General features: G+C 35.9%; 1 protein-coding gene and 1 pseudogene across 4 annotated transcripts in view; one reads left to right on the forward strand and one right to left on the reverse strand.

The window, feature by feature from the left end:
* Positions 1-26,109, forward strand: part of SLCO1B3 (solute carrier organic anion transporter family member 1B3) — a 77,073-nt gene that overhangs the window by 17,221 nt on the left and 33,743 nt on the right. For 3 of the 4 annotated variants that reach the window (XM_078075708.1, XM_078075707.1, XM_036119177.2), the window contains exons 3-9: positions 11,711-11,852; positions 17,290-17,422; positions 20,642-20,763; positions 22,050-22,196; positions 22,385-22,483; positions 23,752-23,982; positions 25,042-25,206. In XM_078075708.1, the coding sequence (XP_077931834.1) occupies positions 11,711-11,852; positions 17,290-17,422; positions 20,642-20,763; positions 22,050-22,196; positions 22,385-22,483; positions 23,752-23,982; positions 25,042-25,206 (1,039 nt within the window). The remainder of the gene's footprint in view (positions 1-11,710; positions 11,853-17,289; positions 17,423-20,641; positions 20,764-22,049; positions 22,197-22,384; positions 22,484-23,751; positions 23,983-25,041; positions 25,207-26,109) is intronic. The other variant, XM_078075709.1, reaches the window with a different exon arrangement.
* Positions 12,573-12,937, reverse strand: LOC118552640 (prefoldin subunit 4 pseudogene; annotated as a pseudogene).

Raw genomic sequence — 26,109 nt, forward strand, 5'->3', positions numbered from 1 at the left:
TTCTTTCATGAGTATTTTATAGTTATCTGAGTACAAATCCTTCGCCTCTTTGGTTAGATTTATTCCTAGGTTTCTTATGGTTTTGGGTGCAATTGTAAATGGGATCGACTCCTTAATTTCTCTTTCTTCTGTCTTGTTGTTGGTGTATAGGAATGCCACTGATTTCTGTGCATTGATTTTATATCCTGTCACTTGACTGAATTCCTGTATGAGTTCTAGCAGTTTTGGGGTGGAGTCTTTTGGGTTTTTGACATAAAGTATCATATCATCTGCAAAGAGTGAGAGTTTGACTTCTTCTTTGCCAATTTGGATGCCTTTTATTTCTTTTTGTTGTCTGATTGCTGTGGCTAGGACTTCTAATACTATGTTGAATAGCAGTGGTGATAGTGGACATCCCTGCCGCATTCCTGACCTTAGGGGGAAAGCTCTCAGTCTTTCCCCATTGAGAATGATATTCGCTGTGGGTTTTTCATAGATGGCTTTTATGATATTGAGGTATGTACACTCTATCCCTATACTCTGAAGAGTTTTGATCAAGAAAGGATGCTGTACCTTGTCAAATGCTTTTTCTGCATTTATTGAGAGGATCATGTGGTTCTTGTTCTTTCTTTTGTTAATGTATTGTATCACATTGATTGATATGTGGATATTGAACCAACCTTGCAGCCAGGGATAAATCCCCCTTGGTCGTGGTGAATAATCCTTTTAATGTACTGTTGGATCCTATTGGCTAGTATTTTGGTGAGAATTTTTGCATCCATGTTCATCAAGGATATTTGGTCTGTAATTTTCCTTTTTGATGGGGTCTTTGTCTGGTTTTGGGATCAAGGTAATGGTGGCCTCATAAAACGAGTTTGGGAGTTTTCCTTCCATTTCTATTTTTTGGAACAGTTTCAGAAGAATAGGTATTAATTCTTCTTTAAATGTTTAGTAGAATTCCCCTGGGAAGCCATCTGGCCCTGGACTTTGGTTTGTTGGGAGATTTTTGATGTCTGCTTCCATTTCCTTAGTGGTTATATGTCTGTTCAGGTTTTCTATTTCTTCCTGGTTCAGTTTTGGTAGTTTAGACATCTCTAGGAATGCATCCATTTCTTCCAGGTTATCTAATTTGCTGGCATAGAGTTGCTCATAATATGTTCTTATAATTGTTTGTATTTCTTTGGTGTTGGTTGTGATCTCTCCTCTTTCATTCATTATTTTGTTGATTAGGGTCATTTCTCTTTTCTTTTTGATAAGTCTGGCCAGGGGTTTATCAATCTTGTTAATTCTTTCAAAGAACCAGCTCCTAGTTTCGTTGATCTGTTCTACTGTTCTTATATAATTGGCTGCTCCCATGTTAGGGGCATAGATATTTACAATTGTTAGATCTTCTTGTTGGATAGACCCTTTAAGTAGGGTATAGTGTCCTTCCTCATCTCTTATTACAGTCTTTGGTTTAAAATCTAATTTGTCTGATATAAGGATTGCCACCCCAGCTTTCTTTTGGTGTCCATTAGCATGGTAAATGGTTTTCCACCCCCTCACTTTCAATCTGGGTGTGCCTTTGGGTCTAAAATGAGTCTCTTGCAGACAGCATATCGATGGGTCTTGTTTTTTAATCCAATCTGATAGCCTGTGTCTTTTGGTGGGGGACATTTAGCCCATTTACATTCAGGGTAACTATTGAAAGATAGGAATTTAGTGCCATTGTATTGCCTGTAAGGTGACTGTTACTGTATATTGCCTGTGTTCCTTTCTGGTCTATGTTCCTTTTAGGCTCTCTCTTTGCTTAGAGGACCCCTTTCAAGATTTCTTGTAGGGTTGGTTTCGTGTTTGCAAATTCCTTTAGTTTTTGTTTGTCCTGGAAGCTTTTTATCTCTCTTTCTATTTTCAGTGACAGCCTGGCTGGATATAGTATTCTTGGCTGCATATTTTTCTCATTTAGTGCTCTGAGTATATCATCCAGTCCTTTCTGACCTGCCAGGTCTCTCTGGATAGGTCTGTTGCCAATCTAATGTTTCTACCATTGTAGGTTACGCATCTCTTCTCCCGAGCTGCTTTCAGGATTTTCTCTTTGTCTCTGAGACTCGTAAGTTTACTATTAGATGTCAGGGTGTTGACCTATTTTTATTGATTTTGAGAGGGGTTCTCTGTGCCTCCTGGATTTTGATGCCTGTTTCCTTCCCCAAATTAGGCAGGTTCTCTGCTATAATTTCCTCCAATATACCTTCTACCCCTCTCTCTCTTTCTTCTTCTTCTGGGATCCCAATTATTCTAATGTTGTTTCATCTTATGGTATCACTTATCTCTCAAATTCTGCCCTTGTGATCCAGTAGTTGTTTATCTCTCTTTTTCTCAGCTTCTTTATTTTCCATCATTTGGTCTTCTATATCACTGATACTTCTGCCTCATTTATCCTAGCAGTTAGCGCCCCCATTTTTTATTGCACCTCATTAATAGCCTTTTTGATTTCGACTTGGTTAGATTTTAGTTCTTTTATTTCTCCAGAAAGGGTTTCTCTAATAACTTCCATGCTTTTTTCAAGCCCAGCTAGTATCTTTAAAGTCATGATTCTGAACTCTAGATCCAACATCGTACTAATGTCCATACTGAGTAGGTCCCTGGCAGTCAGTACTACCTCTTGTTCTTTTTGTTGAGGTGATTTTTCCCATCTTGTCATTTTGTCCAGAGGAGAATAGATTAATGAGAGAACAAAATGCTAACAGGGTAACAACGTCCCCAGAAAATATACTCTAAACAAATCAGAAAAGACCTGAAGCCGGGGGAAAAGAAAGGGAAAGAAAGGAAAAAGAAAAAGAAAAGAGAAAAAGATAAAAACAGAACAAAAAGAAAAAAAACAGAATATGATCAAATATGATCAGGCTGGTGCATAGATCAGTGCCACACACTAGATTTTGGATGTATATTGGTCTGTTAGAAGAAAGTGCCTCCCGAAATTTTAAAGAAAGAAAAACTTATACATGTACAAAAATAAGGGTTGATATGATGAAGGGATGGAATATGACTGTAAAGATGAAAATTATAAAAAATTTTATAAAAGGAATTGATAAGTTGTTTGAAAAAAGAAAGAAGAGGATTTAAAAAAAAAGGGAGAGAATGTGATCAGGCAGGAGAGTAGAACAAAACCATACACTAGAGATTTAGGGTATATTTTGATCTGTTAGAAGAAACTATCTCAAAATTTTAAAGAGAGAACAATTTATATATATATGCCAATAATAAGGGTAACTACTATGAAGGGATAGAATATGACTCTAAAAATGAAAAATAAAAATGTTTTTTAAAAAGGGGATTGATAAGATGTTGGTTGAAAAAGGGAAAAAGAAAAATTCAAAAAAGAAAAAGACAGTTAAAAAAAAATTAACTTTGAAAGAGTAAAGAATCATGGTAAAAAAGCCATGGATTCTATGTGCAGTATTCCCCTAGCTCTGGAGTTCTGCTGTTCTCATTGATCGGTAAACTTGGTCTTGGCTGGCTGTTCTCGCTGATCTTCTGGGGGAGGGGCCTGTTGCCGTGGTTCCCAAATGTCTTTGCCGGAGGTGGAATTGCCCAGCCCTTGTGGGTCTGGGCTAAGTAATCTGCTCGGGTTTGCTCTCAGGAGCTTTTGTTCCTTGCAAGCTTTCCGTACAGCTTTGGAGGCCGAGAGTGAAAATGGCGGCCTCCCAATCTCCACCCTGGAGGAGCCGAGAACTCGGGGTCCCACTCCTCAGTGAGCCCCCAGAGAAAAGCAGTGAGTCACTCCCGTCTCCCTGGTCTCCGGCCGCACTCCGTGCTCACCCGGCCTATGACCGAGCGTTTCTATCTCTGGCACCTGACCCCGTGTGGAGTCTCCAAACCCAGCAGATCCCTGCGGTGCGCTCCCGTGCCGCTCCTCCCAGGGAGGAAGGGGAGTCTCCCCAGATCTGCCGCTGGTTGGGTCCCTACTGGAGGAGCAGTGGCCGACTGTGCCGCGGATCACGGTTTATGGCAACCCCGAGCTGAGAGCCCGCTCCTCGGCTCCGTCTCTGCAGCCAGCTTCCCTGCTCCGATACCTGGGAGCTCTGCCGCACTCAGGCACCCCCGGTCTTCCTGTGACCCCGAGGGTCCTGAGACCACACTGTCCCGCGAGGGTTCCACCCCCCGCTTAGCCACCGGAGTGACATCCCTCAGCAGAGCAGACTTCTAAAAGTTCCGATTTTATCCTCCGCAGCTCTATCACTTGCCAGAAGCGGCTGATGGAGGCCCCTCCCCCACCGTCTATCCTCCCGAATATCGCCTGGGCTTCACTTCTCTGCACGGCCTACCTTCTAGAAAGTGGTCGCTTTTCTGTTCAGAGAGTTGTTGCTATTCTTTTCTTCGATCTCCTGTTGAGTTTGTAGGTGTTCAGAATGGTTTGATCCCTATCCAGCTGAATTCCTGAGACCAGACGAAATCCAGGTCTCCTACTCCTCCGCCATCTTCCTCTGCCCCACTCCGGGATTCTTTTCTTAATTTCTGTTTCAGATTGCTTATTTTCAGTGTATAGAAATACAACTGATTTTTGAGTGTTAATTTTTTATCCTGTATCTTTGCTGTATTTGTTTAGTAGTTCTAGTAGCTTTTTTTGTGTGGAATCCTTACAGATTTCTACAAATAAGTTCATGTCATCTGTGAACAAATAATAATAATATAAATTATAAATAAATAATATGGTAAAAATATAATTTTACTTCTTTTCCAGTTTGTACGCCTTTAATATATATATATATATTTTTTGGTCTAATTACTCTGGCTAGAACTTCTAGTACTTTGTTGAGTAGTAGTGGCTACAGTGGGCATCCTTGCCTTGTTCCTGATCTCAGAGGAAAAGTTTTCAGTGTTTCCTTCTATTCCTAGTTTGTTGAGTGCTTCTATCATAAGACAGCTGAATTTTGTGAAATGCTTTTTCTGCATCTATTGAGATGATTATGTGGTTTTATTCTTCATTTTGTTAATGTGATATGTTACATTGATGGATTTTCATAAGTAGGATTTTCAACAATCTGACTTGCATTCCAGTTATAAATTCCACTTGGTTATGATGTATAATCCTTTTAATGCACTCTTAATTACTGTTTGCTAGTATTTTGTTGAGAATCTTTACAACAGTATTCATCAGGGATACTAGTCTGTAGTTTCTTTCCTTGTGATGTCTTTGTCTGGCTTTGATATCAGGTCATGTGGCCTCATTTAATGAATTTGGGAGTATCCCCTCCTCTTCAATTCTTTGGAACTGTTTGTGAAGCATTAGCATTAATTCTTTAAATGTTTGGTAGAATTCTCCAGTGAAACCATCCTGTCCTAGACTTTCTTTGTTGGGAAGTTTCTAATTACAGTTTCAATCTCCTCACTAGATACAGGTCTGTTCAGATTTTTTATTTCTTCATTATTCATTCCTGGTAAGTTGTATGTTTCTAGTAATTTATCCATTTCTTCTAGGTTGCCCAATATTTTGGCATATAATTGTTCATAACTTATTTTAATTTCCATGACATTATTTATAATGTTTCCTCTTTCATTTCTAATTTTAGCTATTTGAGTCTCCTCTTTTTCTTAATCTAAGTTTTTGTCAATTTTGTTGATTCTTTCAAAATCTAACTCTTAGTTTCATTGATTTTTTCTTTTTCTTTTTTTTTTTAAAGATTTTATTTATTTATTTGAGAGAGAGAGAATGAGAGAGAACACATGAGAGGGGGGAGGGTCAGAGGGAGAAGCAGACTCCCTGCCGAACAGGGAGCCTGATGTGGGACTCGATCCAGGGACTCCAGGATCATGACCTGAGCCAAAGGCAGTCACTTAACCAACTGAGCCACCCAGGCGCCCTCATTGATTTTTTTCTATTGTTTTTCTATTCCCTTTTTCATTTATCTCTACTCTAAAATCCTTATTATTTACTTAATTCTGGTAACTTTGGGTTGAGTTTTTTCTTCTTTGTCTAGACCTCGGGAGCTTTTGTTCCCTGCAAGCTTTCCGTACAGCTTTGGAGGCCGAGAGTGAAAATGGCGGCCTCCCAATCTCCACCCTGGAGGAGCCGAGGTATAAGGATAGGTTGTTGTTTTGAGATCTATTTTTTCAATGTTATCATCTATCACTATACACTTTTACTAGTGCTTTTATGACATCCCATATGTTTTGGTACATTGTGCTTTCATTTTCATTTGTCTCCAGATAGTTTCTAAATTCTCTTTTGATTTCTTCTTTGATCTATTGGTTGTATTGGTTAATTTCCACACATTTGTGGATTTTTCTGTGGTCAAAGAGAATACATTGTATGATTTCAATTTTATTAAATTTGTTAGGACTGTTTTGTGACATAACATATGGTCTGTTTTGGAAAATGTTTCATGTGCACTTGAGAACAATGTATATTCTGATAGATGGAGTGTTCTATAAACGTCTATGTCCAATTGCGTCTAACTGGCTTACAGTGTTGTTCAAGTCTTCTGTTTCCCTTTTGATTTCCTATCTGGTTGTTCTAGCCATTATTAAAAGTGGGGTATTGATTCTCTTATTTTTAATATGTTTCTATTTCTACTAATAGTTCTGTCAATGTTTGCTTCAAATATTTGAGTTTTCTAATTTTAGTTACATATATATGTTTATAATTGTTATATCTTCCTGATTAATTGACCCTTTTTTCTTTATGTAATGTCCTTCTTTGTCTCTTGTGATAGTTTTTGTCTTAAAGACTATTTTATCTATGAAAGTATGGCCATCCCTGTTCTTTTTAGGTTCTTGTTTGCATAAAATATTCATCACCTGTTTGAGCAGGTATAACAAAAATACCATAGACTGCGTGGCTTAAATAACAAATATTTATCTCTCATAGTTTTGGAGGTTGGGAAATTCAAGATCAAGGTGCTGGCAGATTAGGTTCCTGGTGATGTCTTGTTTCCTGGTTCATAGATGGCTGTTTTCTCATTGTGTCTTCATATGATGGAAAAAGGGCTGGAGAGCCCTCTGGGGTCTCTTTTATAAGGATGCTAATCCTATTCAGGGGGTCTCTGTCCGCTTGACAGAGACCTTCCAAAATAACCTTCCAAAAGCCCCACTTCTTAATACCATCTCTTTGATGATTAGGTTTTCAACATGAATTTTGAAGGGACAGAAATATTCAGCTTATTACATACCCTTTCATTTTTAGCTTTTTGGTGCCTAGATCTAAAATGAATCACTTGTAGACAGCATGTAGTTGAATCCTACTTTTTTAATCAATTCAGGCAGTCTATGTCTTTTAATTAATGTACTCAATCAAGTTACATTTAAAGTAATTATGGATAGGAAAGAACTATTGCCATTTTGTCATTTGTTTTCTTTCTGTCTTAAAATTTTTTGTTCTCTTTTCCTCTCTTGATGTTTCTCTGTGTTTAATTTTTTTTGTAGTGATGTATTTTGATTCTCTTTTCATTTCCCTTTATGTATACTCTATAGACAATACAATTGCATTATTGTATTGTATTTTATATTTCCGTTACTAGGGAATATTATATTTTGGTATGGTTTTGTGTTGCTATTCATCATCCTTTCACTTCAACTTGTAGAACCTTCATTGTTTCTTGTATGACAGATCTAGTGGTTATGAGTTCCCTCAGCTTTGACTTATCTGGGAAAGTCTTGATTTCTCCTTATTCTTAAAGGACAGTTTTGACAGATATAATATTCTTTGTTGGCAGCCTTTTTCTTTTAGTACTTTGAATATTTTATTCTATTCCTTTCTAGTCTGCAAGTTTTTTTTGCTGAAAAATCTGATGATAATCTAATGGGAATTCCCTTGTATGTGATGAGTCACTTTTCTCCTATTGCTTTCAAGACTTTCTTTTTGTCTGTGACTTTTGACAGTTTGATTATGATGTATCTTTGTGTCGGTCTCATTACATTTACCCTAGATGTGCTTCTTTGAATTTATCAAATTTGCATGTACATTTCTTTACTTAGATTTGGAAAATTTGGAGCTATAGTCTTTAAATAATTTTTCTGCCCCTTTCTCTTTCTTCTTCTGGTATTCTTATAATGCAAATACTGTTCTGCTTGATGGTGGTGTCCCATAGGTTCTTTACATTCTTCATATTTATTCATTCATTTTTTTTTCCCTCTTGGCTCAGTCTTTGAGTTTGTTAATTCTTTTTCTGTCTGGTCAAGTTTAATTTTGAGCTCCTCTAGTGAAGTTTTCAAGTCAGGTAATGTTTTCTTCAGTTCTGGAATTTCTGTTTGGTTCTTCTTCCAAGTTTCTGTTTCTTCATTAATAATCTCACTTTGTTTATGTATTATTTTTCTGATTTCATTTAGAGGTATATCTATTTTGTGTTTTAATTCATTGAATATCCTTATGGTAATTTTGAATTCTTTTTCTGGCAGTTCATGTATCTCCATTTCTTTAGAGTCAATTTCTGGAGATTTAATTTCTTCCTTTAAATGTGTTGTGGTTTCCTGTTTCTTTATATGTCTTATTATTTTTTGTTGTTGGAACTTTGACATTTGAAAATCAGCCAACTCTCTCAGACTTTGTGGTTTTGTACAGGGATGAGTTTAACTATGTAGCCAAGCTAGAGATTGTCTAGACCTCTCAAGTTTCTTCTGGATGTGTGTCCTCCTTGCGCTATTGGAGAAGTTTGCTGGTGTCTACTAAGGACTTCTGCCTGGTGCCTAAAATAACTGCACCCTCCCTGGTTTAGTAAATTACTATCCTGGTGCTCCACCTAGTGTCTATCCATGGTACTACATATTCTGGTTCATGGTTTATTGTCTTTATTCTGAGACCCTCAAATGTGGCCATCCACTCTTGTCAGTACTTGAATACAAACTGGTCCCTCATGCTGCCTCCATACAAGTCAGAACATTGGATATAAGTTCTATTCCTTTCTCTCCCCAGACAGAATATGGGAGTTGGGGATTTTGTCCCAATTGCATCAATGATGCTTGGTTGGGGGAAGGCTTTGGCAGGAAAATTGAGGAGTGTCACAGATTTTCCTACTGAACTTGTGAGGTTGGCTTCCCACTGTGTAGGATGCACAAATATTTTAAATGGATTTCTCACAGAGATATTCAGTTTGTTGTTGTTAAGTCTATGTATCCATGGGGGAAGGAGGATTGAGGGTTCCTATTTTGTCATCTTGCTGAGAGAGGGACAGTGCAGGGAGGGGCAGAGGGAGAGAGAGAGAGAATCTTAAGCAGGCTCCACGCCCAGCATGGAGCCTGACATGGGGCTCGATCTCACAACCCTGAGATCATGACCTGAGCCAATATCAAGAGTCGGATGCTGAACTGACTGAGCCACCCAGGTGCCCCATCCCATCTCCATTTCTTAATTTCTGGTGTCAATACATGATTTTTTTTAAATGATTAGAACTGGAAAATTTTCCTTTCTGTTCTATAATATAAAGATAGTAATGATACTATATATGTCAGAATGGGCTGTCCTTGAAGAAAATTTTCATAATTTTTGTCTAATCTCTCTGGACAAATTTAATATCTTTTTCCTATGAGTCTTGTTGTTCCCTTTACCAACTTAGCAAAACTGGCTTTGATACCCTTCTACCTTTGGTGTTTCATTCTTAGATGACTTCCTATATCTTATATAAGAATTCTTCGTTATTTCTAATAGGTTGTAACATTTACAACTTTTCTCAAGCCCTTTCAACTTCATTAAAAGTTCCATATACGGGAAGGAAAGTACACACATTTTTCCAGCCATGGAAGGGCTGTATTGGGCCTTTTATCTCCTTCTCCAAGCATACCCTCATGTGAGACACATAGTAAGTTCTAGTTAGACAAAAGCTCAACACATTTTTAAACATCTTTGTGGCAGGCACTGTTCTACGCCCCGGAGATATACCAGTGAACAAAACAGATGAAAAAGAATCCTACCCTAATGAAAGTTATAGTGAGGGCAACATATATTACATACATACATACATACATACAGACATACATACATACATACATAAAATATATTGTGAGGGGAAAGTGGTATAATTTTAAATAGGATGGGTAAGGAAAGCCTCACTCTGAAAGTTACATTGAGCAAAAGCCTCAAGGATGTGAGGGAGTGAGTGATAAGGATATAACTATGGGGGGCGCCTGGGTGGCTCAGTCCTTAAGCGTCTGCCGTCGGCTCAGGTCATGATCCCAGGGTCCTGGGATCGAGCCCCGCATCGGGCTCCCTGCTCGGCGGGAAGCCTGCTTCTCCCTCTCCCACTCCCCATGCTTATGTTCCCTCTCTCGCTGTGTCTCTCTCTGTCAAATAAATAAATAAAATCTTTAAAAAAAAAAAGGATATAACTATGGGGAAGAGCTTTCCCTGAAGGAAGAAAAGCAAGAACAAAGAACCTGTGTCAAAATAATAAACCTGGAATGCTCAAGGTAAAACAAGAAGGCTCTTGTGGATGGAGAGGAATGAGCAAGAACTAGAGTAATAGAAGATGAGATCAGAAGGGTAAAATGGAATATTTTTAGGGAAGGGATAATCAGGGGAGGACAGATCATTTAGAGCCTTGTAGGCTATTGGAAAGACTAGATATTACTAAGAGGGAGATGGGAACACAGGGAATGGTGGCATAATCTAATTTTTACTTTGAAAGAATTTTTGTAGTTACTGTGTTGAGAAGAGACTGTAAGGGGAATGAGAGCAGAAGCAGAAAGATCTAATAAGAGGCTAATGTGATGCTCCAGGCTATGCATGATGGTGGCTACCACTGGTGGTATAGGAGGTAATGAGAAAGACCTGTCTGAATCAGCTTGGGTTGCTATAAGAAAATAGCACAGACTAGGTGGCTTAAACAACAGAAATTTATTTCTCATGGTTCTGGGGGCTGAAAGTCTTGAGATCTCGGTACCAGCATAGTTGGGTTCCGGTGAGAACACTCTTCCTCATTTTCAGATGGCTATCTTCTTGTGTCCTCACAAAGCTGAGAGAGAGAGAGAAGTAAGCCCTTCTAAGGACACTAATCCTAGCATGAGGGCTCTATCTTTATGACCTAATTCCCAAAGGACCTCTCTCCAAATATCATCACATTAGGGATTAGGGTTTCAACATATGAATTTGGTGGGGACACAAACATATAGTCCATAGCAGAATAATATTTTAATGTTAGATGTAAAAGGAATTTACTTATGGGTATAAATGTGGGCTGTAAGAAGGATGAATCAACACATTTTGTTAAAATGAATTTGAAAATAAAATATCTATAACCACTAAAGTATTTTTTTAGAATGTTGAATATACTGCTTTTTTTTTTCATTTTTATTTGGATTTCTCCAATAATAGTGAGGTTTTATAAATTAAAAAAAAAGTTCCATTTTCCAGCTGACTTCCTGGAAATGCCATCTTTGAGAATGTCTAGCCACTCCCCTCACAGTTAGTCTATATGATTCATGGGGGGAATAAAGAATAGCTTATCATCATCACCATCTCAGGTCATTATCTAGCTTCTTAAAAATCAGTTAAAAATATAAAATGAAAAAAACAGCCTTGACTGTTCTACTCTAATTATCTGATGTTGTAAACAAGTTAGAAAATGATGCTTTATCAGTATAGTGATGATAACGTTAAAAGGATTAGGAAGTACCAGTTGGTACAGAGGAAAGTTGAGTATGATTTTAATGATAAAAATAATGTTTTTAAGTAAAGAAGATAAGTTATTTTTAATTCATTGCATATATAAGCATTATAGTCTTTTTATTAATTATTTTATCCTTTCTTTCTGCTTTTTCTTAGATGTTCTTAGTAGCCCTGTCATTGAGCTTTATGTGTAAGGGACTAGGTGGAGTCATCATGAAAAGTTCCATCACTCAAATAGAAAGGAGATTTGACATATCATCCTCGATTTCTGGCTTAATTGATGGAGGCTTTGAAATTGGTAATTTTTATTTCTATTTTTATTATTAGTAACAAGATTTGCAGAGGTAAAAACTGTTCATACAAGCTCTACACCACTGATTTTCAGTCAGGAGTAAATTTGCCCCCCAGGGACAATTCAGTGATATCTGATGTTATTTTTGATTGTCATAACTGAGGGGAGGGAGACTGTTATAGGCATCTAGTAGTAGAGGCTAGGGGTGCCACTAAACATCCTACAATGCACAGGATAACACCCACGACAAAGAATTATCTAGCCCAGAATGTCAATAATGCAGAGGTTGAGAAACCTTGATCTATACCAACTCACTGCTTGCAAACTAATGCTTTGCAGGGCTGTACCTTCCCTCTCCGAAGATGTCCTAGTACAAAAAAAAAAAAAATTAATTAATTAAAAATTAAAGGTTGGGGAGAGGATTATGATTCTAATGATTTGAGAAGGAGGAACAGCTTTGAAGCAATCTCTGTTAGGTTTGTACTGTTTAACTGGGTATAAAATTTGGGGTGAAACTTTTTTTTTAACATTGAATATATTGCTTTGTTGTCTTTAATTTGGATTTCTCTAATAACAGTGAGGTTTTATGTAATTATTAGATATTATTCTCTCTTATTTCATGAAATGGTAGCTCATTACCTTTGCCCTCCCCCCTTACAGACTTTTTAAATTTTTTAAATAATATTCAAGTTTATTAAACAAATTTTTAAAAGTATTATAAAATGTTTAACTTTCATCAGCTTCAAGGTTTATGTTGCTCCCAAATTTTGCATATAACTGAATTAATTCCACTCTGGATTCTCAGGCATCAATTTCTTCTTACAAATTTTTCTTGTTTCTTTTAACATTTCCTATGTTTCTTCTTGAGAATGGCTGATGAAAACATCACCAATTTGGTCAGGTATCATTAAGCACTCATTATCTGCAAGCATGATGTCCTCACAAGCATCTTCTAAATTTTAGAGTTGTTTCTTTTTCACTTCTTTCTTCCTTCAGCTTTACTTGTATTCAGTGCAAATTTTTTTTCTTTTGTTGATCTTCAAAAATAACATTGACATCTTCTCAGCCCCCTTCTTCATGGTGCCTGCCATCTTAGGCCCTTTTTAGACTTTTTAATGATTTGAAGAGACTCAAAATTATTTCTGTTGTATTAATTACAAATAAGTTTGTTGTTTACTTAACTTATTTAAAAATATATTAGCTATTGAATATTTTAAGAAATAATTGCATAAAGGAAGACCCATTTATTTTTTTATTATGAATTCTGTCTTTTTATGATTAAGAGGTTATTATGCCCTGCATATCCTTTACTCTTCCACCTCCGAGATTTAATGAAACCACCTAAAGTTTTAGTTTTGGACTATTAATTTGTCCAAATTCTAATTCAGTATGTGTCTCTTTTTATTGAGGAATGGATTCTTAATATTTTTGTTAAACTTTGTAGCTATTTAACAGCAATTACATAGACATGGTTTTAGGTTTTACTAGTTTCTTTGCTTACCACTGTTAATTGAATCTTACGACTTCAAATCTCATCTTTAGTTTTTGTGGAGTATATCTTCAAGTAGTTATTTTTTGCATGGAAATAATTGAAATAACATATTTTCTAAGCCCTTGCTTGTTGGAAAATGTATTTACTTTATCATTATATTCGAGTAATAATGTCTGATTATAGAATTAAATTTTCAAAATCATTTTTCCTCAGAACATTTAAAATATTTACCTGATTTATAATATTCAGTGTTACACATAAGAAATCATTATCAATGTCATTATCATGCACCTCCTCTTTATCCCTGAATTTCAGAAATTTTACCAACATATATCAGAACTGTTTATTTTACATTACTTAATGCTGGAGAAATATAGAAGTTTGTATCTGAAAGCTTAGGTCTTTCTTTAACTCAGGGAATTTATTTTCTATTATTAAATTTGTTTCTTCCCCTCTATTTTCTTATTTGTTTTCTTCTGAAACATATATAAGATGAATATTAAATTTCCTCACAATTTTGTTCCTTTAACTTTTTCTGTCTAAAATTCTACTTTTTTGCTTTATGTTCCATCAGTCTTCTCTGATACCACCTTCCATCTTATCAGGTCTCAGGATGTACATGTTTTAATAGTATTTTTAATTTACAAAAATTCTTTATTGTTCTCTTATTATTTTTTGTCTGCCAGTTCTTATGTTATGGATGCAACCTACCCTTTCACCTCTAGAGAGACTAACTAGATTTTTTTGTTTCTCCTCTTTTTAGTTTCTTTATTTAATGTTTTCTCCATGGGTTACTTTATCTGCCAGTTCATTTTGGTGCTTTTATTACATGCTTTTTCTCCCCCATCAAAAGTTCAGTAATTCTTGGTTGTTGTCTATTTGTTATTAAATGTGTAGCTCCAGATGAGTCAGGTTGGTCATGACTTCTTCCACTTGGAATGCTCTTCTGCTCCTTGTTAATCTAAATAACTTATACTCTACATTACATCTCAAGTGACCTTTCCTCCAGGAAACTTTATTGTAACCCCTACTTAATTTAAGCTTTTCCTTTCTGTTGTCTAGTAGCACCTCTGTTCATCTACTAATTTTTATCACTGGTATATAAGCTTCTGGAGGACAAATACTATGGTTTATTTTCTTCTTTATATTTCTACCTCCTAGCACTATGGCAGGTACTTAATAGGAATTTAAAGAATGGTAGGAGTGAATTAATAAATGCTTGAATGAACACCTTTCTCTCAGGTCAGGAAGATTTTCTGCATTTTTTCCCAGTCAAAAACAATTCAGTCAAGAGCTTTCCCCCTAAGGTCAGGAACACGGCAGGGATGTCCACTATCACCACGGCTATTCAACATAGTACTAGAAGTCCTAACCACAGCAATTAGACAACAAAAAGAAATAAAAGGCATCCAAATCGGCAAAGAAGAAGTCAAACTCTCACTCTTTGCAGATGATATGATACTTTATGTCGAAAACCCAAAAGACTCCACCCCAAAACTGCTAGAACTCATACAAGAATTCAGTAAAGTGGCAGGATATAAAATCAATGCACAGAAATCAGTTGCTTTTATATACACCAACAACAAGACAGAAGAAAGAGAAATTAAGGAGTCGATCCCATTTACAATTGCACCCAAAACCATAAGATACCTAGGAATAAATCTAAACAAAGAGGTAAAGAATCTGTACTCAGAAAACTATAAAATACTCTTAAAGAAATTGAGGAAGACACAAAGAAATGGAAAAATGTTCCATGCTCATGGATTGGAAGAACAAATATTGTGAAGATGTCAATGCTACCTAGAGCAATCTACACATTTAATGCAATCCCTATCAAAATACCATCAACATTTTTCCAAAGAAATGGAACAAATAATCCTAAAATTTGTATGGAACCAGAAAAGACCCCAAATAGCTAGAGGAATGTTGGAAAAGCAGAGCAAAGCTGGTGGCATCACAATTCTGGACTTCAAGCTCTATTACAAAGCTGTCATCATCAAGACAGCATGGTACTCGCACAAAAACAGACACATAGATCAATGGAACAGAGTAGAGAGCCCAGAAATGGACCCTCAACTCTATGGTCAACTAATCTTTGACAAAGCAGGAAAGAATGTCCAATGGAAAAAAGACAGTCTCTTCAACAAATGGTGTTGGGAAAATTGGACAGCCACATGCAGAAGAATGAAACTGGAACATTTCCTTACACCACACACAAAAATAGACTCCAAATGGTTGAAAGACCTCAATGTGAGACAGGAGTCCATCAAAATCCTAGAGGAGAACACAGGCAGCAACCTCTTCGACCTCAGCCACAGCAACTTCTTCCTAGAAACATCACCAAAGGCAAGGGAAGCAAGGGCAAAAATGAACTATTGGGACTTCATCAAAATAAAAAGCTTTTGCACAGCAAAAGAAACAGTCAACAAAACCAAAAGACAACCGACAGAATGGGAGAAGATACTTGCAAATGACATATCAGATAAAGGGCTAGTATCCAAAATCTATAAAGAACTTATCAAACTCAACACCCAAAGAACAAAGAATCCAATCAAGAAATGGGCAGAAGACATGAACCGACATTTTTCCAAAGAAGACATCCAAATGGCCAACAGACACATGAAAAAGTGCTCAACATCGCTTGGCATCAGGGAAATCCAAATCAAAAGCTCAATGAGACACCACCTCACACCAGTCAGAATGGCTAAAATTAACAAGTCAGGAAAGGACAGATGTTGGCGGGGATGCGGAGAAAGGGGAACCCTCCTACGCTGTTGGTGGGAATGCAAGCTGGTGCAGCCACTCTGGAAAACAGTATGGAGGTTTCTCAAAAGGTTGAAAATAGAGCTACCATACGACCCAGCAATTGCACTACTGGATATTTACCCCAAAGATACAAATGTAGTGATCTGAAGGGGCACATGCACCCCAATGTTTATAGCAGCAATGTCCACAATAGCTAAACTATGGAAAGAGCCTAGATGTCCATCGACAGATGAATGGATAAAGAAGATGTGGTGTATATATATATATATACACACACATATACAATGGAATATTATGCAGCCATCAAAAAAACCCACAAAACTGAAATCTTGCCATTTGCGCAGACATGGATGGAACTAGAGGGTTTTATGCTAAGCAAAATAAGTCAATCAGAGAAAGACAGGTATCATATGATCTCACTGATATGAGGAATTCTTAATCTCAGGAAAGAAACAGGGTTGCTGGAGTGGTGGGGGGTGGGAGGGATGGGGTGACTGGGTGATAGACACTGGGGAGAGTATGTGCTATGGTGAGCGCTGTGAATTGTGTAAGACTGATGAATCACAGACCTGTACCTCTGAAACAAATAATACATTATATGTTAAAAAAAAGAAGAAGAAGATAGTAGGAAGGGAAAAATGAAGGGGGGGAAATCAGAGGGGGAGACAAACCATGAAAGACTATGGACTCTGAGAAACAAACTGAGGGTTCTAGAGGGGAGGGGTTAGAGGGATGGGTTAGCCTGTTGATGGGTACTAAAGAGGGCACGTATTGAATGGAGTACTGGGTGTTATATGCAAACAATGAATCATGGAACACTACATCAAAAACTAATGATGTAATGTATGGTGGTTAATATAACATAATAAGATAAAATAAAAATTCAGTCAGCTCTAAATTCTTCAATAAAATTTTGCTTCACTAATATTGCCAAGTTATTCAAGTGCTTTATTTCCTATCTAAATTTCCTTCTTCTTCTTCTTAACATCATCCAGCTTTACAGTGAGTAGTTTAATGTAAGTGGGTTTCATCTTCTCAATTAAATTATATGACCTTTGGGGAAAGGCACCATATCTTATGCTTTATTTGTATTCATCTGGGGCTTTCCATCTTATTGGACACAAAATTGTACTGGCAATGTTTGTGATAGTGAATCATATCAAAATAATTTTATTCTCTTTCTAGGAAATTTGTTTGTGATTGTATTTGTGAGTTACTTTGGATCCAAACTACACAGACCAAAGATAATTGGAATTGGTTGCTTCATTATGGGAACTGGAAGTATTTTGACTGCTTTACCACATTTCTTTATGGGATAGTAAGTGTTAAACAGTTCTATGTCATTAATTATCATTTAATTGTAAATTAATGGTAAAATTTCATTTTTTTCTTTTAAATAAGCAGTCATCTTTTAAGAAGAATACCCACTAATCATGTGTAGAAATGAAGTATATTTTCTATGTTATAAGTAACTTATTGCTTTATCAGCCATGGCTTTCATTGACTTTGAGATATGACTAGCACAAAGTACAGTATACAATTTCATAGGAAATAAATGAACTTTTTATGACTTTTTGGTATAACATTTACTTCATGTCTTTGCCTACAAGATTTTATTTATATTCAATAAAAGTTCATCACCTAACCCTCTACCATTTCCATTGAGAGTATTCTTCTTAAGGTCATGGTATAATAAATTAGAGTCAGATACTAATGACAGAAAACTTAAAATAGTGATGGCTTAAATAAGATAGAAGCTTATTTTCCACATAAAAAAATTAATGTAGCCAGACCAAGCATGATAGGTTCTTGCTTCTTTTTATTGTATTGCTCTGCCTTGCATGGCCTCAACCTCACGTTCCAAATTGTGGCAATGTTGTTCCACGCAACAAGGTAAAAGAAGGGAAGAAGAACAAGAAGAAACAGTGCATGCTGTCTGGGGCTTAAGAAGTATTTTCAGAAGTATAACACTTCTAACTTCACACTGGCCAGAACTTTGTTACATCTCACATTCAGATATAAAGACATTGGAATAACTAGACTTTATTCCAGATTGCCATGCTCCTAGCTAAGAATCCCATCTTCTATTACAATGGAAGGAGAGAAGAATGGATATTGAGAGACAATGAACAGTTTCTGCTAAAGATATTAATTACTTATTCATTGCCAAAGCCAACAGTCATGCCTTTTGGTTACCATAGCAATTCCCTATCCCCCCTTTATTTGACCCTCATAAGTACTTTCTTCTTCCTGGTACTGCTTCTTCTTATTTTCATTATATTATGTTCCTTGATTTATTTCCTATATTTGTGGCTTCTTCATCATGCCCACCCTTTTATTCTGCTGCTGACACCATAATGTCACCATCCCCTAAGCTCTCTCTCCAATCTTCTTCACTTCATTCTAGATTATTTGTATGAAGTATGTGCATTAAATGTAGCAATCACATACATTGACTTTTTCTTACACTCGGGATCTATATAATCAATCACCTCATGGGTATCACCAGCCTAATATCCGATAAGAATTTCCCATCCATATATTCAAAACTAAATTCATCACTGTGCCAAAACCAGCTCAGATTTTTCACATTCACTCTTTCAATAATGATTCATTTAGCCAAAGGAACTCAAACCAAAGTCAAGGGGGCTCATTCTCGATTCTTTCATTATTTTGACACACATGACAAATGGTCACCAAATATTGCTTATTCTACCTCCTATCTGTCAAAGTTGTTTCCTTCTTTCATCCTATTGTCCCTAACCTCATTGAAGCTTCCCACATCTCTGGCCTGGACTTTTTGCCTTCAGTCTCAACTCCATTCTAATTCATATTCTATACCAGAATATTCATTTTAAAACACAAATCTAATTATTTTACTGCTGCTGAAAACTCCCTATTTCCTATACAGTGTTTTTTCAAGCGTCAGATTCTGAACCATGAGTGGACCAATAAATCAATTCAGATTATTGAAATCAACAATTTTTTAGAGTATAGGATAGAATAAAATAGAAGAATATACAATGTGAGAACCAATATTGTTCTGTGAAACTTTTATTTTGATTGTACATGTATTTGTGAATGTGTGTGCATATGTATATGTTGTGGGTGTGATGCAAAATGTATTTCTTACTGTTGGTCATAGTTGAAAATATTGAATGCCTCTTGTCTATGGATTAATATCTAAACTCATTTACATATATCTTCACTGTCTTTCTAGCTTCATCTAACACTGCTCTTCAGGGTGGAGAACCACATTCTAGGCTTGTGGTTTTCCAAATGTGCCATAATATGTTATATTTTTGCACATGGTGTTTCTACAGCCTTGAATAATTTTCCTTCTTTGTCTACCTGTTAAGCTCCTATCCATTTTTTTTGCTCCTATCCATTTTTAATTTTTATTTCACATGTCATCCTCATTGTGAATTCTGTAATCCACCCCCTTTCCCACCTCCAAGGGAAGCTAATCATCCCCTTTTCCTTTGTGACAACTCAGGACCTGTTATATTAAATTTATCACATGTTTTATGATATATGTTTATTTTATAGAGTACAAAATACCCTAAGTACAAAAGCTGTGTGTTTTATTTCTAGTTCTCTGGAGCTGAACATAATGCCTGGTCTGCAGTAGGCTGCCCTTGAAGCTCACAGGGTACCTCAGTATCTTGGGATCAGCATTTGTCCCTATTCTAGCTCCATCTCTGTTGTTATTAAGTTCTTCCTCATCGAACTGGGGGACTAGAATTTTTTAAAACTAAGTTTTGTAGAGTCAGACATTTGAGTGTATGTGGGAGGGAGAAGGGTATGAGTATCTAAGAAAGAAAACCAGACAGGTTATTGATAAAAAATGTAGATGAGGGGCACCTGGGTGGCTCAGTTGGTTAAGCGTGTGCCTTTGGCTCAGGTCATGATCCCAGGGTTTGGGGATCAGCCCCGCATCAGGTTCCTTGCTCAGCGGGGAGTCTGCTTCTCCCTCTCCCTCTGCCTCTCCCCACCCCCTCCCCTGGCTTGTGCTCTCTTGTGGGCCCGCACGCATGCTCTCTCTCTCAAATAAATAAATAAAATCTTTTTAAAAATGTAGATGAATTGGTATGCTTTGTAGATTGACTTGTAAAATGCTGTTCTAAAATTCATTAAGTATTATCAGAAAGTTAACCAGAAAGTTTAGATTGTGACCACCTTTGAAGATAATTCAAATGGATGGATAGACACAGTTAGCAGGGTTGTTTTATTTATTTATTTATTTTAAACAAAACATGAAACCAAGGTATTTCATATCTTGAACGAATATAAGCACTCCTAGAATGATAATCCACCTTTCCTGGGAAGTATTAAATAGTATTTCTTAGTGGGCACTCCCATTTCATTTTTACCCATCACGTCCCCTAAAATTCAGGCTGGGAAATTGACAAAAAGGATTCTGATCATTTAGAGAAGAAAATCATGCAATTAAAGTGGGAAAATTCCTCTGTATTTCTGGGAAAGTGTAACTATTCAGTAGATAAGCAAAATTTTAAATCTGGTGATATTCTTACAGTTACAGGTACTCTAAAGAAACTCTTACTGATCCATCAGAAAATTTAACATCAAGCTTATCAACCTGTTCACTTGATCAGAATTTGTTACTCAATAGAACATCACCTGAAGTAGTAGAAAAAGGTAAGAACTGATAGTGTCACTAAAAATATTCTAAAACTGGTCAACTCAATTATATCTGTAAAAATGATTATGATATTTATTAGCAAAAGTGACTAAAAAACAAACAGGAAAATCATTTGCATCTTATGTATGTAAGAAAAAATAATGGTAATATATATTATATATAAAGAGCAATAAGAAAAGAAGAATATTTCAGTAGGGAATTGGCTAAGAATATATGCATTTAAATTAGGGAAGTGGTATAAATATGTAAAAAATGTAATTTTATGAAAAACACTACACTAATTAAAGTTTTTTACCTATTGAGACACAAATTATGATTATAATTTTTTTTACCTTTAGATGTTTCTACCTATTAGAAAAACATTAAAAATAAAAATATTTTCTACCTATTTTTATCAAAAATAAAAAGAAATGACGTAGAGGGAAAGACATTTTATGCATTGCTGGGAGTATATAAGTTTCTAACTCTTTGAAAGTACATTTTCAATATAGTAAAGAACAAAAATATGCATATATGCTTAAATCAGCGATTCTACTTTTACTGACTTAGGAAAATAATCGGGAATGTGCACAAGGATTTATTTACAATTATAGCTGTGGCATTCCTGTTTAATAGAACGGAAAGTTAGAAATATTTCATGAGGCATGCCTGGGTGGTTCAGTTGGTAAAGCTTCTGCCTTCAGCTCAGGTCATGATCCTGGAGTCCCCAGAATCTAGCAGCGTGACAGGCTTCTTGCTCAGCAGGGAGTCTGCTTCTCCCTCTGTCTCTCATCCCACTCGTGCTTGCTCCCTTTCTCTCAAATAAATAAGGTCTTAAAAAAAATATTTCATGAGTAAAAAGTAAGGGATTGATTAAATAAAGTACAAAACTTTTATTCAGAACACCACTATTACAATTCTGGTATAAAAAAAATCTTAAAAACATGGGGAAATTGACATAATATGGTGTTAAGTGTAAAAGTATGTTATAATATGAGCTGGACATTTAAGTATATAATGTACATAAATATGCATATTTTTATGTGAACTAAAAATGTGGAAGATATAACAAACACAAGGAGCAACTCTCTGTGTTTGGTGGGATTATAGATAATTTAATTTTTACTTGTTTACTTTTTGCTTTTGTATATTTTCAAATTTTGTAACATGAATATGAATCATTCTTATAATTAGGAAAAAGCAAAAAATCTTAAATGAAATAATTAAGGAGTTGAAGTAGTTGAGTTTCTAATAGGAATGCTAAAATTAATATTTAAAATAAAACACTATCTTGTCTACATAGGTTGTGAAAAGGAATCTGGGTCATATATATGGATATATGTACTCCTGGGTAATATGCTCCGTGGAATTGGGGAAACCCCCATAGTACCCTTGGGGGTTTCTTACATTGATGATTTTGCTGAAGAAGGACATTCTTCTTTTTATTTAGGTAATGAACAGAAAATTAGTTTTATGACTACTTTCCTGGGTCCACTCTTGAAATAATAGTGTTCCTACATTCATTCTTTTATTTATTAAAAAATATTTTTAGACATGTATAATGTTACTTTAAAAAATGTATTGCAAAAGAACCATGTATTCTTGGCATTTGATAAAATTGTTTTATAATATTTTCAGGTACTTTGCATGCACTATCAATGGTTGGTCCAATCATTGGCTTTATACTGGCATCTCTGTTTGCTAAAATATACGTGGATATTGGATATGAAGATCTCAGTAAGTATAATCAGAACAAGGTAACATAATAATGTTTTTCAAGTATAGGACACCATTTTTCCAAATATTGAATTCATCGCTCAGCATCAGGGAAATCCAAATCAAACCTCAATGAGATATCACCTCACACCAGTCAGAATGGCTAAAATTAACAAGTCAGGAAAGGACAGATGTTGGCGGGGATGCAGAGAAAGGGGAACCCTCCCACACTGTTGGTGGGAATGCAAGCTGGTGCAGCCACTCTGGAAAACAGTATGGAGGTTCCTCAAAAAGTTGAAAATAGAGCTACCATATGATACAGCAATTGCACTACTTGGTATTTACCCCAAAGATACAAATATAGGGATCCAAAGGGGTATGTGCACCCCGATGTTTATAGCAGCAATGTCCACAATAGCCAAACTGTGGAAAGAGACAAGATGTCTATCGACAGACGAATGGATAAAGAAGATGTGGTATATATATACAATGGAATATTATGCAGCCATCAAAAGGAATGAAATCTTGCCATTTGCAACAACGTGGATGGAACTGGAGAGTGTTATGTTGAGCGAAATAAGTCAATCAGAGAAAGACATGTATCATATGACCTCACTGATATGAGGAATTCTTAATCTCAGGAAGCAAACTGAGGGTTGCTGGAGTGGTGGGGGGTGGGAGGGATGGGGTGGCTGGGTGATAGACATTGGGGAGGTATGTGCTATGGTGAGCACTGTGAATTGTGCAGGACTGTTGAATCACAGATCTGTACCTCTGAAACAAATAATACATTATATGTAAAAAAAAAAAAAAGAAGAAGAAGAAGATAGCAGGAGGGGAAGAATGAAGGGGGGGAAATCGGAGGGGGAGATGAACCATGAGAGACGATGGACTCTGAAATACAAACTGAGAGTTCTAGAGGGGAGGGAGGTGGGAAGATGGGTTAGCCTGGTGATGGGTATTAAAGAGGACACGTTCTGCATGGAGCACTGGGTGTTATATGCAAATAATGAATCATGGAACACCACATCAAAAACTAATGATGCAATGTATGGTGATTAACATAACATAATAATAAAAATTAATTAATTAAAAAAAGAATTCACTTTTTCAATAGTCTTTGCTATTTGTGTGATGAAGTGTGATTAAAATAAAAAAATAGCATCTCAGAGTTGATGTAATATAGTTTACTTTCTTCATCTATGAAGGACAGCAATCATTATTATTATTGCTCAAAATTTATTGCATTTCAAAATGATTTTTTGACTGCTTCTAATTCTTTATTCTAGGCAATATCAGAATAACTCCTAAGGACTCTCGCTGGGTTGGTGCTTGGTGGCTTGGTTTCCTTGTGGCTGGAATATTATCTATTATGTCTTCCATACCATTCTTTTTCCTGCCCAAAAATCTGGATAAATCACAGAAAGAAACATCTTTGGATTTGCTCAAAACAAATGAGGAAAGGACTCACATGGCTGACGTGACTAACCATGGGCAAAATGTTAGTGAAAATATTAGTGGTAAGTATTCACATTTATAGTCAATTTGGAATTATTAATTTCAGTGAAAGTAGATGAAACTCTTTCTTAGTTGCCATTGGATAGAAAGCTTAGTTCTGACCATATCTGATGGAAACCTTTAGAGATCTATAGAGAGAGATATTTCAAAGTCCATGTCATCCCTCTCTAAGTAACCACATCTGGTTCCGTCTTGCTAGACTCAGATACTTACTCCTATTTTTTCTAAGAAATTCCTTCCACTTTTAACTTCCATTACAGTTAGTTAACCTTCTCATTATAGACCCAGATCACAAAATTCTTGCCACAAACGGAAGTTATGAATTTTTTACACACCTGTTTGTAGGCACAAGTTGTTGTACTATTATTGTCATAATGCCACCTGAGACACATTATTATTCTCTTCCTTTCCTTGCACCATAATAAAAGTGATTTATAATACTGCCAGATTTGCTGATACAGTATTTTATAGTAGAAAGTCTACCAGGAAACAGATCTGAGTCCTGGTACTAAATTAAACTTTATAATTTTTTTAACTTTAGTCTTCTCATTTCTGTGAACTTTGGATTATACTGTCTTCAAGGTAAATTTTTACTTAATAATTTTATTATTAACATAACAATTAATATTAAGTGCTAACAAATAAGAGACATTGCATGTCTATTCACTTTGGTTTCTTGAGCACCTAGCATATTGCCTGGGACCCAGTTGAAAACCAAATAGTTGTTGAATGAATGAATGAATGAATTAGTGATATATGTAGTTGTATGGTAGAGTGATAAGAATAACCAAATATGAAGTGAACTGAGCAAGTTGCAAAACAGCATGTATGTATGATTTCATTTTGCAGTAAAATAAACTGAGTAGATACTAATGTACACATGGAAAAATGAAGGAAAAAATATAAAAAACTGTTGACAGTAGGATTGTAGGTACTCTGACTTTCTGTGTTATATGTTTAGGTAATTTTCAGTCTTCTATAACTTTTATTACATTTATAAAATAAAGATATTAACATACATTTAAGCTGTATTATAATATCTTATTTTTATATTTTTATAGGTTTTTTCCAGTCCTTGAAATGCATCCTTACCAATCCCCTATATGTTATATTACAGTGTTTGTCATTAATGCTAGCCAGTAGCCATATTGGTGTTATTACTTATGTCTTCAAATACATAGAGCAACAGTATGGTCGCTCAGCATCTGAAGCTAACATTTTGCTTGGTAAGACACATTATTTATATTTGTTTGATAAGCCATATACTACCAAGTAATTGAGTTTCAAGTGACATTTTGTTGTGAAGGCAATTTTATATTTTAGTAAATATAATTTCCAATTGTTCTCTTGCAAGTTTTATCAAATTTGTTGATCTCATAATATCATCATTGCTCTGCATTTGAGGTTGCATCTCATGTTATTTTTGAGAAGATGAATTTCTAAAAGACAGTTGTGTGCGAATGGAACATTTAGATATAGTATCTGCATAACCGGATTTTATAATGTTGAGATCCTGAGACAAATCCTTTTGTAATTTAATCATTATGATTTCATAATTCATGCACTTTGAATCAGGACTCAGCTACTTACAAAAAAATAGGACAAAAGAAAAATCGACTTAAACACATCATTGATGTCTATGTAATTCAGATAAGTGTCATATTTTATTTTATTTATTTATTTTTAAAGATTTTATTTATTTATTTGACACAGAGAGAGATAGCGAGGGCAGGAACACAAGCAGGGGGAGTGGGAGAGGGGGAAGCAGGCTTCCTGCTGAGCAGGGAGCCGGATGTGGGGTTTGATCACAGGACCCTGGGATCGTGACCTGAGCCAAAGGCAGACGCTTAACAACTGAGCCACCCAGGCGCCCCACAAGTATCATATTTTAGGAGTTACTTTGTTATATTATCTATTTCCAATGACATATTAAATCTTGCTTATGAAGAAATGGTTTTCTTATATCATTCTTCCCTCACTCCCAGTATAATATGAGATTCTTAAGGGCAGTACATTACCCTGTACAGTGCTCAACACGTTGTAGAAACTCAGTAAATATTTGATAAATTGAACTGAATTTATCAAGTGGTATGTGAGTAGGTCATAAGTTAAGAAAATAATAATTCTGT

Source organism: Halichoerus grypus, chromosome 6 (genome assembly GCF_964656455.1).
Source record: "Halichoerus grypus chromosome 6, mHalGry1.hap1.1, whole genome shotgun sequence".
NCBI classification, from domain to species: domain Eukaryota; kingdom Metazoa; phylum Chordata; class Mammalia; order Carnivora; family Phocidae; genus Halichoerus; species Halichoerus grypus.